Source organism: Thermobia domestica, chromosome 1, assembly GCF_964235325.1.
Source record: "Thermobia domestica chromosome 1, izTheDome1.hap1.1, whole genome shotgun sequence".
NCBI classification, from domain to species: Eukaryota; Metazoa; Arthropoda; class Insecta; order Zygentoma; family Lepismatidae; genus Thermobia; species Thermobia domestica.
The window spans coordinates 168,800,679-168,825,201 of record NC_137454.1 but is presented as its reverse complement, the minus strand read 5'-3'; the positions used below and the strand labels follow the sequence as shown (position 1 = coordinate 168,825,201).

The 24,523-nt window shown below is 36.6% G+C and overlaps 1 protein-coding gene across 1 annotated transcript in view; it reads right to left on the bottom strand.

The window, feature by feature from the left end:
• The window catches only part of LOC145690931 (cilia- and flagella-associated protein 43), a 190,326-nt gene that overhangs the window by 69,910 nt on the left and 95,893 nt on the right, over positions 1-24,523 (bottom strand). Inside the window, exons 14-17 of the mRNA XM_081766380.1 lie at positions 20,801-20,958; positions 19,510-19,738; positions 2,771-3,082; positions 1,332-1,526 (exon numbers count right to left, since the gene is read on the bottom strand). Coding sequence (XP_081622506.1) covers positions 1,332-1,526; positions 2,771-3,082; positions 19,510-19,738; positions 20,801-20,958 — 894 coding nt within the window. The remainder of the gene's footprint in view (positions 1-1,331; positions 1,527-2,770; positions 3,083-19,509; positions 19,739-20,800; positions 20,959-24,523) is intronic.

Sequence of the window (24,523 nt, the reverse complement as noted above, 5' to 3'; positions counted from 1 at the left end):
ACTTTGACATTTAGGGTTACTTTGACATAGAGTGGGTCTACTTTGACAGATGAGCAATTCGTGCTTCCTGTGAGAATTGTTCCATATACTTTCATAGATAAAGGCTGATATGGTGTCCACGTGCGAATTGCCGGAGGGGATGAGAGATTTCTCCCATTGTATTTCTATCCCCTCTCAATATCCTTCCTGTCCCCCAATTTATAATATAAGGACCAGCCACTGTTTATTCCCCCCAAAATGAATAATCTAATTCGCACTGTGATGATATATATCAACGTGTTGTGGAAGGGTGGAAGAGAGTGGATTCAATGTGTCCTGTGCAAAAAATGGATGTGTGGGTTTTGTAATGGTGGATCAAAAAATCCTCAGTATGCTTGTTGCGACTGTGATGTTGACGACTAAGGGTTTTCTTTCCATTGTTACATGTAAAGATAACATACCGGTACATATGTAATTATGTTAAAAGTAAAGTAGAGTAAAAAATAAAGTAAGAATGTAAGGTAGTTCAAAGTAAGAGATGTTAAAAGTAAAGCTTTAGAAAAAACTTGTATAGTGGTGTATAATGATGTACCACAACAAAATAAAGATTTCGTGCTTATCAAGTATACAGCATACCGTATCTTACACATGACCAAAACCGTGTTTTATACACTTTACATAAATTCCATGTCAAAATAACTCCATACGTTGAGTAACTTCGACCTTATGCAGCAAATACATAAGATGTCAAAGCAGCCCATCCCCGGGGCTACTTTGACCGGTATTTCTTAATTTCTTCCCGCCTAAACTTACTTGTAGAGACTTAGGTTTAGTAGTGGATGTGATAGCCTAGATACCTATTGTTATGATGAGAATAGTATCATTCATTGGTTGCAGAAAGTGTCCCGTGTACACATCTAAACTAGTCCAAAACCTGTCAAAGTAGCCCCGTTTTACGTTACTTCAGAAAAATGTGTCACAAGGAGCTGTAGGCTTTGTTAATACGAAGTTTTAAAGTGTTCCCCGACAATTGTTTTCTGAAAGAAACACTGATTATAGTATACTGTAAATATACTATAATACGCAAATTAATCCACCAAGTAGAGCCAGCTCTTGAAACAGTGCCTTTTGTCCAATGTTGCAACAAGTCCGTTCGTAGGGAGCAGAATTTTCAAATTCAATCAGTTGCTCTTGATTTTGCCCGTTACTTCTAGTATTCTTTAAACGGAGATTCGCAAGACCAAAGGATGTATGTACTACAATTTTAAAATTCTAGAAGAAATAATTAAAAAGATATCATATACAAAGCAGTGCATCTAATCTAACTTTGAATGTCTATTTAGATCTACTACCATACAGTCAGGCTCCGGAACTTGTTTCTTCAACTCGTCTTCCCATCGTATTTCCAAAACACCATCCATCATGACAATTAAAGCTCTCTCTCGGAAGTTATCGGCGAGCTCCGCCAGCCGTCGACGTTCTTCCTCGGCTGCTTTCTTGTCTAATATCGCCTGTTGGCTTGGGGAAATATACGGCGGCGTTGGTACCTACAAAATAGTATCAAATATTATATATAAAAAGTTTTATAACTTATGACATTTGGAGCTCCTCTGTGGCTAAGCGGTTAGCGTACGCGCCTTTGGCGTGGGAGACCCGCGTTCGATTCCCGGCGGGAGCTCATGTGGTTCGGATTCCACGTTAATCAGTAGGTCCACGTCTCATATAGCCTCGCTGCTGAACGGGACATTAAACTCAAAATCAACTCAACTCAACTTATGACATTTGTCTACCTATTCAAAATTGATTCGCTTCGTTTGTGAAATGACACAAATTTGCTGCACTTTTTAATAACCATGTAAAAAATATACATAACTTATGTACACTTGCGCAAATTCAAAATGAGAGTTCATTTGGTTTGATGTTATATACCTTTGGTGTTGAAGAAGGAAAGGAAAGGGTGAAGAACGGAAAGAAATTGTATGGTTATAAGGTTAAAATCTTTGTGCAAGGATACAAGTAACGCTATAATAAAAGAATTTCAAAATGTATTCAAAGTAACTTGACTACCTCAAGAAAGGTGCAATGCAATATGTCATAATTAAGATTTCCAAGAATATATGCCATCTCTATTAAAACCGGAAGTGGTATAAATATACTACACCCATTTCCGGTTTCAATATCAATTAAGAAAATACAAACCAAATTCTTTCACGTAAGTGTGGCGCTACTGCTTCTTTATTTAATAGAATTGAACGGCTCGGACAAACATATTGGTGAGCACCACTTCTGGTAAAACTGAGTTATTAGACGAAATGACTTGTGATTGAACCTTAGAACAGTATGCAGGTAGTTTTATTTAGAAAAGTTGGCAGAGGAATTTGCTTGGTATGTGTCATTGCATTTAATTTCATGGGAATATTGAATCTTCTTTAACATTTTACTCGAAAGTTAGATAGTGTGATATACCATTATGTTTCTCCGAGCTGTTCAATTATAAACAAACAAACAAAAACAAAGTAAATATTCAAAATTTTATGGCAAAATTTGTGCCGATTAGCTATTATTATAAGTTTTAATGTATCCTGCTGTATGCAGCATCTAACCAAAAGAAAAAGTTTATTTGATCTTTTAATAATGCATGTTCTAATTCGTGCTTTTCCTCTCTCTCTCTCTCTCTCTCTCTCTCTCTCTCTCTCTCTCTCTCTCTCTCTCTCTCTCTCTCTCTCTCTCTCTCTCTCTCTCTCTCTCTCTCTCTCCCTAAAAATTAAAATTATATTGTAAAAAGTCATACCTCTGACGGATCTACTTCCATGAATTTTTCTGGAGTTTCCAAAATGTTCGGTTGAGGTTCAAATATTCTCTCTAACGCAATTGCACTTTCTTTTAGAGGTTCTATTTTACCAACAGTGAAATTCTTTTCCGTTGTTACATAGAATTCCATCTCCCAGTATTTGTTCAAAAGTTCTCCCATCAGTTTGAACTCATGAACAATGTACTTAAGCCGCTCATTCCTTTCATTCACAGAACTTAATTCTCTCTGTTTCTGAACCATCACTTCCTTGAAGCGCTTATTGAATGACTTTCGGAGCTCAAGTATCACTTTCTGCAATATCACAAAAATAGGGATGTATAGCAATTAACCTCAACTATTTAAGCTTTTAAGTGTTTATTTTACATTTAATAAATTATAAAGTACAATGTAGGAGTCATAAGAAAAGTAAGCAAAAAGTACACAGCTATACTACCAATGATTATGAAACCAGTAGCGCAGATTCTTGTAAGACATTGGGTCATAAAATACCCTAGCAAATTAAGAGAACATATCTTACATATTTTCCTATTAATGTGGATTAAAACGTATAACAGTAACCAAGAAAGTCCTGTCGCTTTTTCTGGAGGTCTGTGTTCAATTGGCACTCGCACCATGAGTTGAATGCGAATGGAGATAAGGCGAAGGTTAGTTGTTGCTGTGGGTATAGCCAACATATTACTTGGTTGTCACAGTTTAGTTACACCGCGCACTTGCGTAAGGACAGAGTGAACATGGGACGTCTACAGAGCGTCATAAGGATATGTAAAGTGTATGCCATACGAGTTCAAACTGGGGTCAAACGCAGCTGCAGCTGGGCGGAAGATATGCTAGGCCTTTGGTGAGGATGTCGTGACTACGCGAACAGTGGCCAGACACGTGAGAAACTGGGACTACAATTCAGTGTGAGTGGACAAATCATTCAAGTAACTTGGGAAGCACTAGAAGTTGGGTCGATGGGTCCCACATGATTTGACTCCGGGCAGAAGGTAACGCGAGCAGACACCTGTGTTTCTTTGCTGTCTCGTCTGAGGAAGGAGCCATTTCTGGACAGGGTGTTAACATGTGATGAGATGTGGGTCCTGTACGTAGCTCCACGGCGCCGTCATCATTGGTTAGCATCCCATGAACCGGCTCCAAATGGAAGAAAAAATAAAAAAAATATTATATTTATATTTTTGGTCAGTCCGTGTGACCGTCAGGACGGTATATTCTCTCTTGACAGAACTCTTTACAGCTCTGGGCTATATAACTGAAAATAAATATATATTTGGCTCAGCCCCCACTTGAGATGAAGTTACTAAATAACCTAAATAACTAAATAACCTAATAACCTTTCCCTCAAGAAATTATACTATTATTTTTTCTTCCAAATAAAATAAAAATAGAAATTATGAAAAACTTCGCGTTAACCATCATCTGCTCAATAAATATATATCTATACGTCCACAAATAAATACATGCTCGTTATGTCTAGGGTTGATTTATATCAAAGAAATTAAATGAAAAGTTCGAGGAATTAATACGGAGATTAAATATTTATTACAAATAAATATTCTAATTTAGGAGGTGGGTTAATGGATAGAATCTCAGGTCGCCACTCCATCCCTATATGCATTCAAATCTCCTGCTTGCCTTTCTCCAATAAATAATGAAGAAAGCAAGAAATCAAGATAACTTGCAATTTTCCTAATTTCTTTAATTATTTAAATTATCTCTAAGGGACCTGTGGAAATACGGATTACAGTAATCACTCAACTCTGGTCCGTACTCCTTATCTCAAAGACTGGACCTTGACTCATGGGACACAGTCTGGCCTAATCCTGAATCTGAGGCTCCAAATTAAGTCTACCATAAGGAATATATCTAAAATATGCAGGGTGAGTCAAAGGTCCTTGGACACCTGCATAAGTTTGAAAATCGACGGGAAAAATAAAAAGTGATGATGGGAACAGAGGTTTGATGAGGGGTCGCAACTTTTGGAGTATATGTCATTCATGGCCGCCATCTTAAAATCCGCCATTTTGGATTCAAGTCAATTTTTTTTAAATGGAAAGGGGGCTGTGTGACACATCAAATAACACTAGCCTGAGCTCAGGAATTTAGTGGTGTAATTTGTTTTTTCTATCTTGTACAGTTTAGAAGTTATTAATGTTCAAAGGTGGGAAATTACCTTGATACTGACCCAGTTTTCTCTTGTTCCAGGTGATCTAAAATGGGTCTGACACGTGAACAGAAGATCGAAATCATCCTTATATCAGGGGAAAGCAGCAACCGAACAATAGCAGCTGACTACAACAAACGGCACCCAGACAGAGAACCGGTATTGCACAGCACGGTGGCTCACGTGATCACCAAATTCCGGGAGACGGGCTCTGTTCAAGATAGGGCACGTAGTGGGCGACCAATGAGGAAACTGCAACGGCAGTTGTTGCGTCGTTTGTGAAAAGTCCTAAAGAAGTACACGTCGTGTGTCCCTAGCATGTGCAATAAGCCAATCCTCCGTTGTCCGGATATTGCACGCCAATCAGTGGCATCCTTACAAGCTGCACATGCAACATAAACTGAACGAGGATGACCCTGATCGCCGGTTGGAGTTCTGCATGTGGGCTACTGAACAACACAAACTGGATCCTGCGTTTGCCAAGGGCATACTGTTCAGCGACGAGGCGTATTTCACTTTGAACGGGGAGGTTAATCAACATAATTGTCGATACTGGTGTAACGCAAATCCGAACTGGGTTGACCCAAGTCGAGAACATAGTCCAGCGAAGGTGATGGTGTGGTGTGACATATGGGACACTCGCATCATTGGGCCATTTTTCATTTACAACACCTTAACTGTACCACAGTATCTGATGCTGCTGCAGGACCTTGTGTTCCCTGCCACACTGAACGCTGACGGCATTTTCCCATCTTATTTTCAGCACGATGGAGCCTCTCCATACTATGGACTTGGTGTCCGTGAATGGTTGGATGAACAACTGCCAGGGAAGTGGATTGGTCGCCGTGGTCCCGTGGAGTGGCCGCCCAGATCCCCTGACTTAACGCCCCTTGATTTTTATCCATGGGGACATCTTAAGCAGATAATGTATGCTGAGACAATCCGTGATTTGAGACACCTGGAGGAACGCACCCAACAAGCCTGTGACCAAATTTCAAGAAACATTCTCCTCCGTGTGCAGCCAGAGTGGTTGCGGCGACTACAGTTGTGCATTGCACGGGATGGACAACACGTAGAACATGTGTTGTAGCATTCAGTATCAAGGTAATTTCCCACGTTTGAACATTAATAACTTCTAAACTGTACAAGATAAAAAAAAAAAAAACAAATTACACCACTAAATTCCAGAGCTCAAGCTAGTGTTATTTGTTGTTTTACACACACCCCTTCCCATTTTAAAAATGACTTGAATCCAAAATGGCGGATTTCAAGATGGCGGCCATGAATGGCATACACTCCAAAAGTTGCGGCCCCTCATCAAATCTCTGTTTCCATCATCATTTTTTACTTTTCCCGTCGACTTATGCAGGTGTCCAAGGATTTTTGACTCACCCTGTATATGTAGGATAGGTTGGTCTTTGGCTTAGGTTGTCAGCCTTCACCCCACGGCTCTGACTAAATTTCCTTGCACTTAAGGAATGAAGAATTAGGTTAACACTCATTCTCACACTTCCCTGCATGAAAGTTGCAGTAAGAAAAAATCTAATCATTCACAGCACTTAATTGTGGTAATAAATACATACACAGAGGATCGAATGCAAACGCATTCGGATTCAAATAAAAGTTCCTCCGCCACTAGGACGAAACCAAATACCTAAGTCTATTTGATGTCACTCACCTTCGACATAGACTCCATAGGAAGCTTACCATGCTTTTATTCTAATCAACCAATAAATGACTCAAGTAGCCTCTGTTTTAGGCGTAGGATCAGACTTCTAAATACAAACGTAATTCATAATTCCGTATCATGATTAAACTATCTTACGGCCAAAGCCCAATTGCTTTAGCGGATTTCTTCAATGCAGCAGTTTCTCTCATCTGACTACATACAGTAACTAACTAGAGGGGATTCTCTCCAACTGCAGTATTCACTTCCAGTGCAGCAGAATGGCTGGCCGAGATCCTATATTCAAGGACTTCTACTACGGACAGTGACGAACAAAAGGACTGGCTGCCTTTTTATATGTTTTGGCCTGCTAAAAAATAGCTACAAAAAATTCCTTTGAAAAATTTAGCGCCAAGAACTCAAATGGAAAATTCCAAGCTAGGACGAAAGAATACAATGGGATTCTCTGCTACTTTCCTAAACAGACTTCTACAAGTTAAAAAAAAAAAAAAAAAAAACCTAGCATGTAAAAATCAACGTTTCAACGTAAAGTAAAAATCAACGTTACGTAGCTAGCTGTAAAAAAGAATATGATTAAATCTTAAGTAAGGGGAATAATTCTCTAATATTATATATACATAAATATACAACACAAATAAGTAAATATTACTATAAACCATTAGTAATAAAAATATATGAATAAATATACTCAAGTGAATTAATATACCCCAGTCACCGATTCTAATAAATATATGCATGAATAAATACCCTCCAGGCCTGGATAGCTACCTTATGATTAAACATAATTATTATATAGAGTAATATTTAATTTTACTTTTAATATTTATAACTTATTCCAGAAAGGTCGCAAGATGTACCTTGCACAAAACAATCGAAACCAGCACTGCAGCAGAAGAAGGTTCTCCTGTATGTTTGGTGGACTGCTCGCGGCATCGTGCATCGGGAACTGCTACCAGCTGGTCAGAGCATTAATGCAACTGTGTCGTGTCAGCAGTTGAGCCATGTTCAAGAAAAACTGAAAACTCTGGAGCCAGCACTTTTGAATCGCAAAGGGGTCCTCCTGTTACAGGACAACGCTAAGCCCCACGTGGCTAGGATGACCAGGGACACCATTCTGAGTTTTGGATGGGAAACACTATTGTATTCGCCATACTTCCCGGACATCGCACCGTCCAATTATCACCTGTGCCATTCCTTGGACAATTGCCTTAGAGGATGCTAGTTCAAATCTCTAGTAGAGATGCAAAATACCTTCTTGGTTTCATGGCCCATTAAGTTCTATCCAGAACGTTGTCAGAAGGTCATCGATGCTGATGGGGACTATTTTTGATCTTCCAGTTACGTCTTAGGTGAGATATGGATGTTCAAAGGTGGTGAGTGAAAAAGCGACAGAACTTTCTTGGTTGTCTTCATACATGTTTATGTTTAATTTTAAAAATATAAGTTATAATGCTTAACCAGGATAATGATACATAGTTTAGTCAAAAGTTTTATCACAAACATGTAAGAAAAATGGCAGTAGCTGGAAATAATGTATGAAAATCTAGCATTATTATGAAACCCTAATGTTAGTTGAGCTTACAACACCATTATTATCCTCTGTTTTTTGCAGAGTGAAGATGGAGTAGTGAAAGACAGAAGATCGTGTTGCAGTTTGGCTCTACACAAGTGCGGACACCCTCCGAAAAAAAAAAAAAAAAAAACATTTGTACCAGAAAGGTGTAAAAATATGGGCCAAAATGTACGAGGAGGACATTCTTGACAAGGCAGTAAAACCCCTTGGCACCACTATGTTCAAAAATAAGCCTTGGACGTTCCAGTACCAGCTCACAAGGCGAAGACAACGCAGGAGAGGTTTCATCGAAACAAAATTGCATTGATCACCACCGAAGAATGTTCCTTGTCCAGTCCAAATTTAAGTCCTCTTGACTACAAGATCTGGTCCTATTTGAAGGAAAAGGCGTGTGCTCAACCTCATATAACTGTGAACATCTTGAAATCTGCTATAGTGAAAGCAGTGGCAGACATAAACATGAATATGATGCGTCCTGCCATTGATGACTGGGCGCATCGTTCACGAGTTGTGTCCAGGCACAGGGACAACATTTTGAATAACTGTTGTAGGCCTATCCATTGATTTGTCACTTACCCTTATATTACGTATTTCTTTCCCTCCATACTTCGTTTGAGACAGAACTTCTGACCAGATTGCGTACTATATTATATTGTAAACTTTTTTTTTAATTGGTTAAGAAAAAATACGTCGAAATAACATGCAGAAAGAACCATTGAAAGCTGCTGAAAGGAAGAAGTTGAGCATCCTCTTGAAAAAAAAAAAAAAAGTTGCGCAAAGCATTGGAATTTCTATCTCAAGAAAAATAACACTAATACAACGATTAGTGCAATTGTACCTATTTAAATCCCGTATACACTTCACTCGTTATAGCTACAGAGTGCGGCGGCTATTATTTTTCATCGTAAATAATAGTAATAATAAACTTGTTGCAAGAAACCCCATTTAATATCTGTTTCAAAGCATTTTAGGAAAATGGTAATGGTCTTTCCACTAATGTCTCACCGAAGAGTGTGTCAGTTAATACAAGTATTCATTATCTGAAAATCATTTCTGTGAGGTGGTCGCCGTTGCTGCGAAAATATTCCTGAAGACGGTCTCGGAAGTTGTGCATAACCCTACGTGAAGTTGTTTGAATAATTCCAGATATTGTGTTCTGGATGGCTTCCTTTAACGTATTGATGTCTGTCGAATTAGTTTTAAAAACTTCACTTTCTATGTAACTCCAGAGGGGAAAAAAAAGCTCCCATGCGTTCAAATCGGGGAATTTTGAGTGCTATTCAATGTCTCCTTGATGTAAGATCGAGAATATGTTACGAATTAGGGTCATGGATTGAATAGACTTATGGGTTATGGCTCCATCTAGAAGATACCAAGTTGTCTGAGAATTATAACTACGTCGACGCAACTCAAGTTCGATAAACATACCTAGATAGTTAACATGTTAGGTATTGCTCTGAATTGAGTAAAGGGTTACCCTAATCGTCTTCAAAAAAGTAAGGAGCCATAACACCAAATACAGAACACCACATCACCTACACAATGACCTTTGGATTGTGCAGCGACCTCTTATGCAGCTGACGAGAATTTTCTTTTGAGCAGTACCGGTGGTTTTGTATATTGAAGTCACCATGCAGAAAAAAATTGCTCGCCTGTCACGGGATGATATCTCAAGACAACAGTCACGTCCGCTATCCTGGTATACAGTTGCTGTCCGATGCCGACACACCACGGGTGGTGTAGGATGTCACCAAACTCAGTATGGGGGCTTATTTATGGCTGGTCGAAGGAAAGTCAGTGAGGGTGACAGGTCTGTTGTTGCCACATTTTCCCTTTTGTGTTATTTCTAGAGGTCTTTTTCTTTATTTAAAAGAAAAAACTACATTAAAACATAATACCTAAGAATTTTGTATACGAGGAAACGGTTGCAAAACTGCTAATATATAGAGAGAAATAGTTAGCAATTGATAATAATAATTATTATCCATATTTAAGTATTACGTTTGTCCTACATATTCCCTAAGTAGGTTTTAAATGAGCACATATGATTCTTTTATTAACCAATGAATCCATAATGACTTTAACAAACAAGCAATTGGAATTGTGCAGACCAGGAAATAAACCTTCATAATTATAACAAAAACACAATAACATGAAATCACGCAGATGTTCATTTCTAATTTATATTTCAGCCAAATGCTAATGGATTTTTTTTATTTTATATTTTTCACTAGTTCCTAGAGTTTTTCCTAGTGTTGCTTTAATTCTACGTCTTTCCTACACGGCTAATTAAGCGTAATTTATTGTTAGGATACATAGTATTAGACTAGTGTTGTTCCCGAGATTAGAAATATCTTTTAAATTCGAGACGAAATTAGAAAAATGACCATTCTCGTCTCATTTTCATGGTTTGAATAGAGGGTTAATGGAGAAGACAGGACCTGTTTCTGGGGTGCTGAATCGATTGCAAAATCCGCATCTCGGTATCTCCTATTGTTTTGGCTGTGATAACTGACGACAGACGAACGGACGGACAAACCCGTTATTTAAGACTTCCGACACTTATGCATAGCATAGTTTGAAAATCTAAAAAAATCAGGTCATAAATTTTGTATGTGAATTTACAAAATGAAACGAGACGAGGACATCTTTTTCGATAATCGAAACTAGAGGGAAAAAAAATTCTTCGAAAAGAGAGACGAGATGTGATTTTCAAAATTTAGATAAGGAAACCCTATTTCTCGGTCGACTCGTGAACACCACTATATCAGACGTATTTATTATTATATTGGTAATAGTATTCGAATTGTGTTATACAATAGGCTTCAGTGTTTATCAAAATTGGAGAGTGCGTCTATTACAGTACGTTCTTTAGGTTTTGCTACAGTTAATAGTTACTATTTATATAACGCTTATATTCTATTGCTATAGTATTTAATCAGTGCTCAAGGTGGACGTTTATGCTTATTGTGTTACATTGCTCTAGTTTCCAGGAAAATGTTTACTTTATCTGAGTTACGGGAAAGTAAAAGAAAAGTGTGTTGTGAATTTAAAAAAAAAAAAAATGACCGAAAAAAAGGAGAAAAGGAAGAAGGAAAAATAGTCACTGACCATCCCTTTCTTGACAATTTGAAAAGACATAAGGCAACGTCGTACAAGCATTGATGGATCGGTTTTGCCAGCGGGAGAGTTGTCCGCTGACGTTATTTGAGTGCTGTTTTGCGGTTTTTATGGGAAATGGACCACGCCTTTGAGTTTCTGAAACTGTATAAGAGGATAGTGAACAGAGTATACTAAACGTATATAAAGGTTTCTTTTGTGTATGTACCTTGTCGGTACCACTTATAATTTGCGCAACAAGCTATAGTACTCGCGCCGAATTGTGAAACTTGGGCTCTAAACCAATCATAGAAATATTTTGCTTGAGCTCCAACACATCGGAAAACTTCGGTACAATTCGTGGAGTCGTTTCCCGAGCGCACACTTGTGGAAACGTCAAACAGCTGAAATTCACCAACTAGGTTGCCACACTTTGAAGACATAGTAAACGAGTATATAATAAAAGCATTTAAAATTACCAATAATAACACTGCACAACAATAACTACTGTAACAACTAGTCTAAATTGGCAACAATAGCACAAATAGTAACAACGAAATCATAACGCAACAAAAAAGAATTACGAAAACGAAACTTGACGCCAATCCGACAGCACTGTACTCTCGGGAGATGTTTTCCGTGTAGCGCGAGAGAAGACACTGACAAAATTTGATGGGTGGGGGTTGACGACCGGAACACACCCTCGCGTTCTATTGGGTGGTGAAATCGGTAGATCTAGGTCAAGCTTCACGACTCAGCGCGAGTACTATAGTAAGGGTAGTAAATCTTGATGCAATATTTGACAATATCTGTCAACTGCAGGGCCACAGCATGTTTCGTGGTGGAACATCGAGGACTCCGCACAACAGACTATCGAGCTCGCTCAATGTTCTCGGGATTCCAAACAGTTCGCTGTCCACCTGATGATGATCTGAGAGCGGATCACACTGCAAGAAAGTTATTGACCCATAGCAAACTGATATTCCTTGTGGAAACATGCCGATTATGATGAGTCTGAAAGCGTCGCCGAAAAACATGTTGTGCAGTGATCACAGATTCATTGTTTAATTGTTTTTTTTTTTTTTTTTAAATGTCTCTATGACAAAAACACCATTTATTCCGAGCACCGTTCCATTTTGACTAAAATGTTTTGTGTAGAGGAACAACTGACTATCTTTACATCGCTCAACTTCCACTTAGAGTTGCCAGTGTTTGCAATGAATAATCGTCAGATTTTTCTACGACATCCTGTATTTGCAAATGAAATGAATTGAAATTTCCAATTTTACGTTCCACCATTATGTTGTCTTAGGCTAAAGGAGACGGGATATTTGGTGAAAGTGCATACTTATGAGAAAATTGAAATGAGAAAATCCCGAGAAAAGGAATGTGCACGATGTCGTCCACCACAAATTACATATCCTGTGGGATCGTAGAATGGTCTCCTCGCACTAGAATGAGCGCTCTATCACTGATCTACCTACTCTTTCTGTAGCATCAATAGATAATACAAACGATACTAAAGGTACTTCCATCATTTACTACCGCTTGAATCGATAATGTCCATGAAAGTTTCTAATAATTATGTAAATCATTCATAATCAAGGTCCGGCTTTTTCTTAAAAACTGCAATAACACTTGTTTGAAGGCATGTGGAAGGTTTTGATGTCTGTTCTTTTCGTTGTCATTCTTTTGCGTGATAAAAAAAAAAAAAAAAAATATTTATTGAATTAGTGTACATTTAAATGTGCATGCTTTATTTAACTATATGGGAAGTAAATTATTACATAACTTACTTTGGATCAATTACTGATAAATTTCGGTCTAATCCATTGTAAAAGATTAGGATCAGGTTTTTAAAATATCACGGATTACAGTTAATCATAGACGTACATATGCTTCCGAAAACTCTATAGAAAGGTCGCATAAAGTATACGTATGGGGAAATATAGAAGCTGATAGATTTCTATTTAGACAACTTGGAAGTGTTTACTCACCTATGACAGTCCGCCTTCCACCTTGTAGTCTATATGACGACCAGCACTCTCGACAATTGTTCGATGGCGCACCAGGCCGGTAGCTAGCCCAAAAATGTAGGGGGCCCGGCTGAAGTTAGGGAAGGGGGGTGATCCAACCATATTATAGTTCATTTGCAAGCCTACCGTGAAAATTTTAGAGGGCCAGCAAAAATTTAGTGGGGCGGCCCCCTAGACCCCCTGGATACGGGCCTGTGGCGCACTAGTTCCACTCATGTTGGTAGTGGTGATTTCAGGGGCTGGTTCTGGGGCGGAGGGAAGTGTCCCGAAGCTAGTAGTTCCCCCGGGGTTAAATCTCCAACAGCGGTCGATGTGCGTTACTAGTATTTTCACAGCACTACTCACCGCTCATCCCTGTATTGAAAGTCCCCTCAGGAAAAATCTGTAATAATCACTGCCTTTTGATATGCTTTCCAGAGATCGGGAACTGTGTGTATCTTACGCTGAATTAAATGAAATCTCTAGTTTACGTCCCACGTTATGCTACTTAGGCAAAAAGGGGCAGATGGTTAATGGAAGTGAATAATTATGAAATAATTGATGAAAGAAACTGTAGGAGGAAATCAGTAAAAACTGACAAAATCTTTTCAGTTCTTTTTGTAGTTGTGTTGTAGTTTCTATTTATTTTCATTTCATTTACAACCTTTGTTATGCTTGGGAATGCCTACTTCTTCGATTATGATGGAGATTTAAACCCTTGTTTTCTTATTGTGAAGGTTATTCATACCCTACATACTGGGTTGCATAATTAACAGGATAAACACTGGGCAACTATCCTGGATTCATAATTTCTTCATATCTCCATTTTGTTCACTTTCGCCATGTTGATTTTTTATTATGACTTCATATATGCTAAGACATATCTCTATCAAAACGAATTCAACGACCCCTTTGTTTTAATCGTTTAAGTAAGTTTCGGCTGTCTTCTTGTATAAATTAAAAGACAAATTCTGACCAAAGCATATATTAACTAATAAATAATAGCGTTACAGATTCGGCAAATTAACTTTGCCTTCATCAGACACATTATGAAATACAATTTCTAAGATTACAGCTTATATACTTCTTAAAATGAGAGGAGGTCATTCCATAAACCAATCATATTCGTCCTTTCCTTTTTAACAATTTTTAATTAATACATATGCAACTTTTAATGATCAACTTTCACTTAAGAGCTAAACTTTTCATTGACACACCTGTGTATTCTTAATAAATAACTTTCACTTTTGAAAAACAAAAACGTTTAATTGTTTCCTTTCTCATCCATTCTGCCTCTCTCCATTTTCTTATAATGCTTCTTTTCTCCTTTTCCAGCCCCTTTACGCCTTCCCAGTCTATTTCATGTCCTGTCTCCCTTATATGTTTATATATAGCGTCACTATCTCTCTTCAATCTAACGTCGTCCGTGTGCTGTTTAATACTTTCTTGTAACCTCTTTCCTGTTTCTCCTATGTAAGTCATATCATATTCCTTGCATTTAATTCTATATACAACCCCTTCATCACTTATTTGAATCTCTGCTACTTCTTTTCCGCGTTCTCAACGCATCTAACATTCTTCTATTTCCTCTTCTGCACGTTCTTACTCCTCATTTTCTCAATAAGTTTTTTAACACTTTCGTTTTTTCTCCTATGCTCTGTATTCCGAACCATGTTTTCTTCTTCTGTATCTTCTCTCACTTCCTTCTGCCTTCTGCCCTCTTCTTTCTTGCTATTCTTCAACCTATAATCTTGCTATTCCTCACTATATCCATTCTGCATTAATAATTTGTGAAACTGCTCTATGTCTTCTTTTCTTTCTCGTCATCACTGTGGGGGGCGCGGTGGATCAGTGGTAGAGCGTTCACCTCTGGTGCTTGGGGTCTCGGGTTCGATCCCAGCCCCGCCAAGTGAACTTTGTGGTGGACAAACACCGAGCTCGTGGGTTTTCTCGGGGTCCTCCCGTTTCCTCCCACTTTCTTCATTCCACCATTTCACTCATCTCTCATCATCACCGTCTCCTTTAGTCTAACCGGCATAACTGTGGGACGTAAAACTCAAGGATTTCATTTTCGTCATCACTGTCTATCATTTTTATCCTTCTCTCCATATTTCTAATAAAGTTCCTTTTAGTTCCTTCATCTACATCACTTCTTCTATGGCAATAAACACCTGCTAAATTGTTTAATATACCATGTAGTTTCGAATCTCCCTCCTACTTTCCTTATTGTCATATCTAAAAAGTTTATTTTCCCCTCTTCCTCTAATTCTACCTCTAGGCTTATTCCTTTTTCTTTATCTTCTATCCTTCCCACAAATTGCGAGAAACTTATGAATTGGAATAGCGGACTAAATATACATGATGTATGGAGGAAGATTTTGGATAAAACAGAGAAGAAAGAAGAGGTAAAAACAGGTGTATTGAACAGCGGAAAGACAATTAAAAGTTTATGTTTTTCAAAAGTGAAAGTTATTTATTAAGAATACACAGGTGTGTCAATGAAAAGTTTAGCTCTTAAGTGAAAGTTGATCATTAAAAGTTGCATATGTATTAATTAAAAATTGTTAAAAAGGAAAGGACGAATATGATTGGTTCATGGAATGACCTCCTCTCATTTTAAGAAGTATATAAGTTGTAATCTTAGAAATTGTATTTCATAATGTGTCTGATGAAGGCAAAGTTAATTTGCCGAAACTGTAACGCTTTATTAGTTAATATATGCTTTGGTCAGAATTTGTCTTTTAATTTATACAACAAAATTAATATACATACATACGTATATGAAACTCATCTTCCGCGTTGCCCTAGTTGGGTAATTTAAACAAGATCCGAATTTCCCTTACTGAGAATTTATGTTAATAGCAAACCGCTATATTTGTGGTAAAAAAAACAGAAAAAACTGAAGTAAACAAAAAATCAAATACAGGAAAAGAAACAAGAATACACAACCCCTTGCCACTCACTCACTGTAGCTACAGGGTGTCCAATATACAATGCAACCCGGAGTTTGGGATAGTAGAACTTTTGAACCTGACGTGATACACAAATAATGGTTATACCAAAATGAAGCCTTGTTCATGCATATATTTTTAAACTAGGAAGCAACGATTGAAGTACACTAGGAACCACACAGTGTTGCCAGATGTAACCGAATGTGTAAATCAATTTTTTTTCCTGCAAAACATGTAAATTGACTCATAACTCATACGTATGGATGTTCTGTTGTTAATTTTCAGTTTGTTTATTTGGAGTAGCTTGGAAAATATGGAGCAGAAAAAAGAATTTTTCATTTTCACCGACAACTAATCGGATGAGGCCTCTGTAAGGGGGAACTAGGGAAATTGAAGTTTTCATAAATTAACACTGAATTGGCAACCCTGCTGATGTTTCAGTGCATCAAAAGGTGTGTTAAGGATCTGTCTATATTATGCGATTCCTGAAAACAATGAAAAACAAACTTTGAAATTATCATGATAAAATTTTTTACTTACATGCACTCGGCAACGCTGCTATTCATTTCTATGGGGCTATTTAAAGCAAGAGGTATACAAGAACAATTCTTGAACTATTCAAGACCTGGAAACGAACATTCGCAGTGCCATTGAGAACATTAACACGTCTAATCTTCGTAAAGTTGCTGAGAATCTGGTGAAACGTGTGAACCAGTGTTTGAATCAAAACAGGGGACACTCCCAGCATCTGCTGAGAGCTGGTAACTCATTTCTGATAGTAGCAGTGTTGCGGGGTGTATGCAGGTAAACGTTTTATCATAATAATTTCAAAGTTTGTTTTTCATTGTTTTAAGATTCCAACTGGCACTTTGCAATTGTTGCCATGGCTCGTGTTTTCTAAATTTATTACATTTTTTAAGAGTTGCGATTTGTCAGTTCGTGAATAGTGTTGGGATAAGCATCCAGCAATCTTTCTGATTTTTGAAGACTTGCAACGTAATTATTTATTTTAAACCAGAAAACATGAGGAACCTATGGACTTATGTGACGTAAAGAAATACAAATGAAATCATAACAAATTGGGGCTATACAAACACAAAATTATCAGGAAATGTAGCCTACATATTGCGCAAACCATAAACAATAAAATATTTGCAATAAATACAACTTTAAAGGAACAGCAGCAATGATAGAAATTATCAAAGAGGCATAATATGACTGTTCCCAACACGCTGTTTGTACCATGAACATAATATGAAAACAGATAACTTGTTTATAAAGAGGTGTAAGTTAATCGAGTTCCCGATCAATACTGATTATAAATCTTACAAACATGAACCATCGACAACAATCGCTAGAAAACGAATGACTTTTTTGTCTGACTAGCTAAAAAATTGTCATAGAAAATAAATAAATAAATATACAATAAAGAAATAAATATAAAACAAAACAAAAGACCACTGATTTACACAACAATCATATTTCGTTTTCCTTGAAGTGAATTTTCATTTGATTTCTCGTCTTATCTACTATCCATTACAAGCTACGCCTTCGGTATTACCTGAATACAAAATTGTAGTTGTTTTGTTGTGCGATGATTCATGTCAGTAAACGAGTTTTTGAAGGGCAGGTATAGGAAATAAATAATTACATGGCAAGTCTTCAAAATTCAGAAAGATTGCTGGATGCTTATCCCAACACTATTCATGAACTGACAAATCGCAACTCTTAAAAAAAATGAAATAAATTTAGAAAACATGAGCCATGGCAACAATTGCAAAGTGCCAGTTGGAATCTTAAAATATGCAGTGAAAATTAGGAGTGTTGCCAAGTTGAAAGATCGAATAATGGACGTTTGGTGCACGTTAGAAGCAGTAATAAATTCACACTGGTTAACTATAGAACAAAAATAAGCATATCATTGGGTTTTTGAGATAATTTCCTATTAAAATGAGGTGTCACATCCTATGGTTTTCATTTTTCAAGACTTCACTTTAATTCAAGATGCCGGATTTCAAGATGGCTGCCGTCAAATATACCCTTACCGTATCACTTCCCTCTAGGAATAATATGTATTACCGAAGCTTTTATCCACTTATTATTATTAATACGCGGGTTAGAAGCGGAGGTAAAGAACTTACGCACATAGTAAGTATAAACAATTAATAGGCCTATGCCTGTAATTTTTCCCTAAATCGGCGTATCTTAAAATTAACTTCACCATTGTCTTCCTGATTAAATTCTAGCCCGGAATTATGTATCATATTACCCTATTCATTTAAAAAAAAAAAAGAACTTGACCTTAATTCAAAGTGGCGGATTTCAAGATGGCTGCCGCAAGGTCATACCTACCATACGACTTCCCCCTACGCCTTATATGTATCTACATGGTTCTTCTTTCATTAACACTCCGTTTACAAAGGGTAGTAAAGAACTTCTGCAGTAATTTCTAATAACCAAATCACAACACTTAAAAATCATTTTAAAAAAATAGAAAGCATGCACTATGGCAAAAATTTCTGTCATCACGAATAATGAATACATGTCTTCTATCAGCAAAAAATATTTAGTTGAAATCGGAGCCGGACAATTGGGTGATGTCCCTTGTCAGTATGATGACCCTAGCGATAAACAATTTCACAACGTCGGAGCTTCCATTCAAGGAGGCTTCTATTCAGTACACGCTGATTCAGTTTAGCCCGCTTGTCTTTGCAAACTTTGCAGAATTCCTCAAGTGTTGGGGCTCCATGTTTTATGATGTTCCGTTTTAGCACTACCTAGCGGATTATAAATAGATTTGTGTTATCCTAGATCAGGCATAGGTCTATTTTGTTTGAGTTATAAGATTGTTGCAAAAAATTACAAGTCATTGCAACATTATACTAGAAGAAAAGGACCAGTATAATTTATTCATAAATCGATTTATAGTTTATTGATAGCTTTCACTACGCAGTTTTGGATATGGGCTATTCAAACTGAGCTTATTGTATTAGATATGTGGTATTACTACACTTCTCTTTCCTAATGTAGTAATCTTGGTGACATGTATTTACTATACATATCTCCCTAGGTCTACATTAAAAGTAAACTCATGCTTATGTTCAAAGTTCTCACAAAATTTAAATTCGGAAGAAATTGCTTGAAGAGAAACAATATTATCTAAAAGGTTATCTTTAAAATTAAAATTAAAACTAATTATTTTTAAAATTAAAATTAAAACTAGTAAATTTACCCTAAGAAGCACACATTCATGGTATGAATTTAAAAATGTTGCTATTTCAAATTGATTGTGATGGATTCGGTTAATCTCTATGAAGTAATAGCTAATAGATCCAAACATCTCAAGCCGTTTCTGGAGCTCCTCAGCCTCTTCCTCCTCTTCTTTCTCGAAGAGCAGAATTTCTGCTTTGTCACCTTCCACCTCTTCCTCTTCCTCAACCTCTTCTTCAATGCCACCTAAACTGGAAAATAAAATAATCCTTATTATGAACTATTCTTATGGAAATTCTAAGATTCACATTCACAAATTACATCTTTAATTACTTTTGATATTTTCTCAAATATATACGAGCTAATATCTTTTTAAATGGTTTACTGGGCTATAAATAAAATTAAAGAAAGCTGTTTAGATCTTGGTTTCTTCGTTACAATTCTAAATACTATATCCGATATCTTGTTAAATAGAGTATGACTTGTACTTTAACAACATCCTTTACACAGGAGTAAAAGTGGATCTGAAAAGGTAGGGGGACGCATGACGTCAAGCCGTCCCTCGTGCTTATCTTTGGGGGATGCCAAAGATATTCTTTCGGAAGTGGGGAACGACATCCCCCGCGTTCCCCCTCACTTTTACCTCTGCCTTTACATCGTATTTACAAATCAAAGATTGACAAGTTAGTAAATGTCAGTTGAGTGACCTGTTCCTTCCAATCTTTTTTGGGAGGAGGGGGTCATATTTTCGAAAAAAGAATTCATTCGATCTGGATCAACCTTGACACAGCAGTAGATCTAAGCGTCCAAAGTATTGTGGTATGTACGCTTTTGGTTCGCGAGTAATGAAATATCAAATGTGGGATGTGGACTTACTGAAATTTTAATAAGTATTTGCTTTCAGAAAAATAATGAAGAACAATTTTATTTATTTACAATTGGGAAAGTTGTACTAGTTTTAAGAGTAATTATTTTCTTCATTAAATTGAATCTGTGCAAATCTTGCTGAAGTAGAAACTAGAAATTGTAACGAAATTTCAGCTTTCATGATCTGATGCATTTGTCCATTGGCAACGAAACTACCACAAGTAATTACGGATAGTATGATAGGAAATTTATGAGAATCTTAATTTCAGGTTAGCATCTGGCTTCATTATTTTATATTTATATGAAAACGCATAGGCAAAGGATTTAGATAAAGCATGCTAAACTAATACATAATCAATGCTACGCTATAGAATCATATAATTTAAATAGTAGTGTAGAGTTCTTCTTTAAAATACAAAGACAACACACACCACGTTGAATTTTACCTTTCTTCTTTAGGAACCCATGGATCAAAATAGTCATCTTTTTCCTTTCCTATTAGTTCTACATTCCTTCTTGCTACCACTGCTTTGAATTCCTTTTCCTCCTCTAAACTGTCAGGAGGAAGAGAATAGTTGAAAACAGCCAAGTTATCTTTAAAAGCCTGAAAAACACAATAATAATAATAATAACAATATTATTATTATTATTATTATTATTATTATTATTATTATTATTATTATTATTATTATTATTATTATTATTAATAATAATAATAATAATAATAATAATAATAATAATAATAATAATAATAATAATAACGTAATACTGGACACATGTAGGGTTGTGAGACATTTCCTGCAAACTACAGAATAAAGGAGAAAAACAGAAAAACGAACCATAGTTTGATGTTCAGTATATTACTATATCGCCTGATTAGATGAGGAGTGGAGGAAAATACCAAATAATAATAATACTGTATACACTGGTAAACAGTAAAAGGATCCCACACTGAAATTTCAATTTCGTTCAGTACATGTCAACCACTGGAGGATGTTTGCTCCCATCTAACGGCGTGATATGTAACTTTGTTTAAACAGTAGAAAATTTGATATGATATAGCTATTATTAAAGTCGCCGTTACCCGTTAGCGGATTGACTCCATTAACTCACTCGTTGAAATAATAACTCTAGTTATATGTTACAAAAAATGGAATTCAAAAATTTGATTCCGTTCAAAAGTAACGGAGGGACATAAGTCACCGTTATCCGATACGTTGTTAACGGATTCACTCTATTTAAAAAACTCGGTCGAGATAATCGTTGTAGCTATCTATTGCATTAAAAAAAATTAAAAATTCGCTTTCAAACAAGTTATTCCGTGGAATAATGTGCGTATCTACGGACGGACAGAGGTACTAACATTACAATCCTGTAAGTCGTCTCACTTGGTTGGTCCTAATTGTGCCTTTGGTGCATGAGGTCCCGAGTTCGATTCTCGGTTTGATTTGATTTCAGCTTAGCATCCCTTTTGACAGTGACACTATATGGGACGTGAATCTAAAGCTTAACGTGGAATCCGAACCAAATGAGCTCCAGCCGGGAATCTAACCCGGATCTCCCATGTCAAAGGCGTGTACGCTAACCGCTTAGCCACGAGGGAGCTCTCGATTCTCGTTGTAAGAGAGAAAAAGAAATTAATTTCACAATCATTCGATTTCATTAATCACTCGCCTCCTTTAGCCAAAAAGTCGTAACTGTAGGACGTTAAACTAAACTAAAAAATTACGCTAATAATGATAGAATCGTTGTAAGATCGCAAATTTCAACTTACGTTTAAAATTAAAGAGATAGTTTATTCTTATACTATTACATAAAATTATACCAAATTAAGTACAGTATATGTAGATATGCATATTTGGTCAATACGTCAGAAATTTTGCACCGATTTCAGCGAAACTTTATCAATGTCTTCACTGAGACCTGCGAATTACTACTTATAATCACGTTGACATTCCAGAAATCTAGAAAGAAGCATAAACGATACAGGAAGATGTGTCAAAATGAGACTATTACAGTAATCTCTGAATTACATTGGCAATACGTATATTACGTCAGTAACCTTCATCACACTCAAGCAATGTTGTCAGTTTCCTAACAGCAAATTTTCCATCCGAAGCAATGAAATTTCCTGATGAGATGCAAAATTTCCCACCAACTAAAATAGATGTTTTTTTCTGATCATTGAAGCATAGCAGTGATATTTGAGAGTGTTGAAAGCGTAAGAATATCATACAACTATTTACCAACTTGCTTCAGATACAATTCCCCAAAAGAAAAAGAAGAAACAGAGAGAAAATGAGTTATTTATCCACGGTCATTTTGCAGCAGGAGATCATTATGGTACAAGTCCCTTTTATCTTTTTATCGAATTTGATCTAGTTGTTCCTTCTTCCCTCATAGAATAACTGATTATGACTGTTTGGAAGTATGTAAGGTATTATCTTCAAGCGGAAGGGTGTACATGCGGAAAAGAATGAGTGAAAGAAAAAATACTAGAAAAGTTAAGAATATCAGAACTACCCGTTTTCTGTCCATTTTAACGAAAAATTTCCTTCAGTATTCAGAATTCTCCGTTAGATGGGAAATTACCCGCTAACTGACAATACTGCATACAGCAGCACAAAAACACTGTTAATTAGGAAGAAATATTAAAAACCTTTTTAAGAAGGGAAATACCTTAACTTGCAGTCAAAGTCACAAAGTACATCAATTTTACGTACGGTACAGTGTAAATCTAAGAAATGTTGTTATGTGCTTTCTGCTTAGATGTCTTAAGACTTAAATGAAGAGGGTGTATTTTCTACACTAATGGTGTGTGCGTCTTCCTAACCACGAATAAAACTAGAAATATATCAGATCATGACCGCCTGTAGGGTTGGACAAGGGTGGGCGTTAATTATCCTTCCCTGGATTTTTGAAGGGGTTCAGTTCTTCGAAATAATGTCAAAACATTACCTTTGCTTACTCACACACTATAATAATTAATATAATTATATAAAATATTATATAATGCAATACCTAGGTAGTATGATTATTTATGCAGATGAAATTATTGGAGATCATCAATGCGGATTTAGAGGAAATCGATCAATTACTGACCAAATATTTACCATTCGACAAATACCCGAAAAGAAGTGGGAATATAATACCCCGGTACACCAACTATTTACTGATTTTAGAAAGGCATACGACTCGGTTCGGAGACAAACATTATACAACGTTCTTACAGAACTTGGAGTACCGAGATAGCTAATTAGATTAATTAAAATATGTTTAAATCAGGGATGCAAATAAGCACTCGCCCACTCGCCCGAGGCGAGTGGTTCATCGGTGCGGGAGAGTACTTAATATCATACCGAAGATAAGTAAATGATTTCTATTATGGCATGTGGGCTAGTAGCTTTTTTCTTGGGCTAGTATAAGTTTGTTGCTTATTTGCATCCCTGGTTTAAATTAATCCCAAAGTAAAGTCCGGGTAGGAAAATTTTTGTTCACGACCTTTCACGTCGAAAATGGAATGAAACAAGGAGATGCGTTGTCGCCATTCTTATTCAACTTTGTTCTGGAATACGCTATAAGGAAAATCAAAGATAGCAATCAGGGCCTAGAGTTGAAAGGTATTCACCAGGTTATGCCATATGCTGATGATGTAAATTTAATAAGGGATGATAGGAGAACAATAGAAAGAAATGTAGACAGTGGCGTAACAACGGCCTTTGTCGCCTCTAGGCAAAATCCGTAGTAGCGCCTCCCTCACCTATAGGTCCAATAGGTCCAATGCATGGCTATCAATAACTTAAACGTACGCACAGAAACGGCTATAATCCAAAAATTATTAATAGGAGTGTATTGACCATATTTCTTTTTATGTCGTTGTGGTGTCTTTCAGAAATAAACTGGGTAGTGGACTGTTCATTAAAAATATATTCATATAAAATTCGGACTTTCTGGAGTGGTAGTGCAACTAAACAGTAATGTATCAACCAATATTACCAAAAGGATTTCAAATGAATATATATATATATATATATATATATATAGTATGTTACGATTTTACATAAGTATAAAGTAGAAACCACTTATAAGCATTTTTTTCTATTTTCAGCTTTTTTTTAATCGACAAATTGTATACAAAATCAGAAACGTTCTTTCTCACTTTTGCTTCT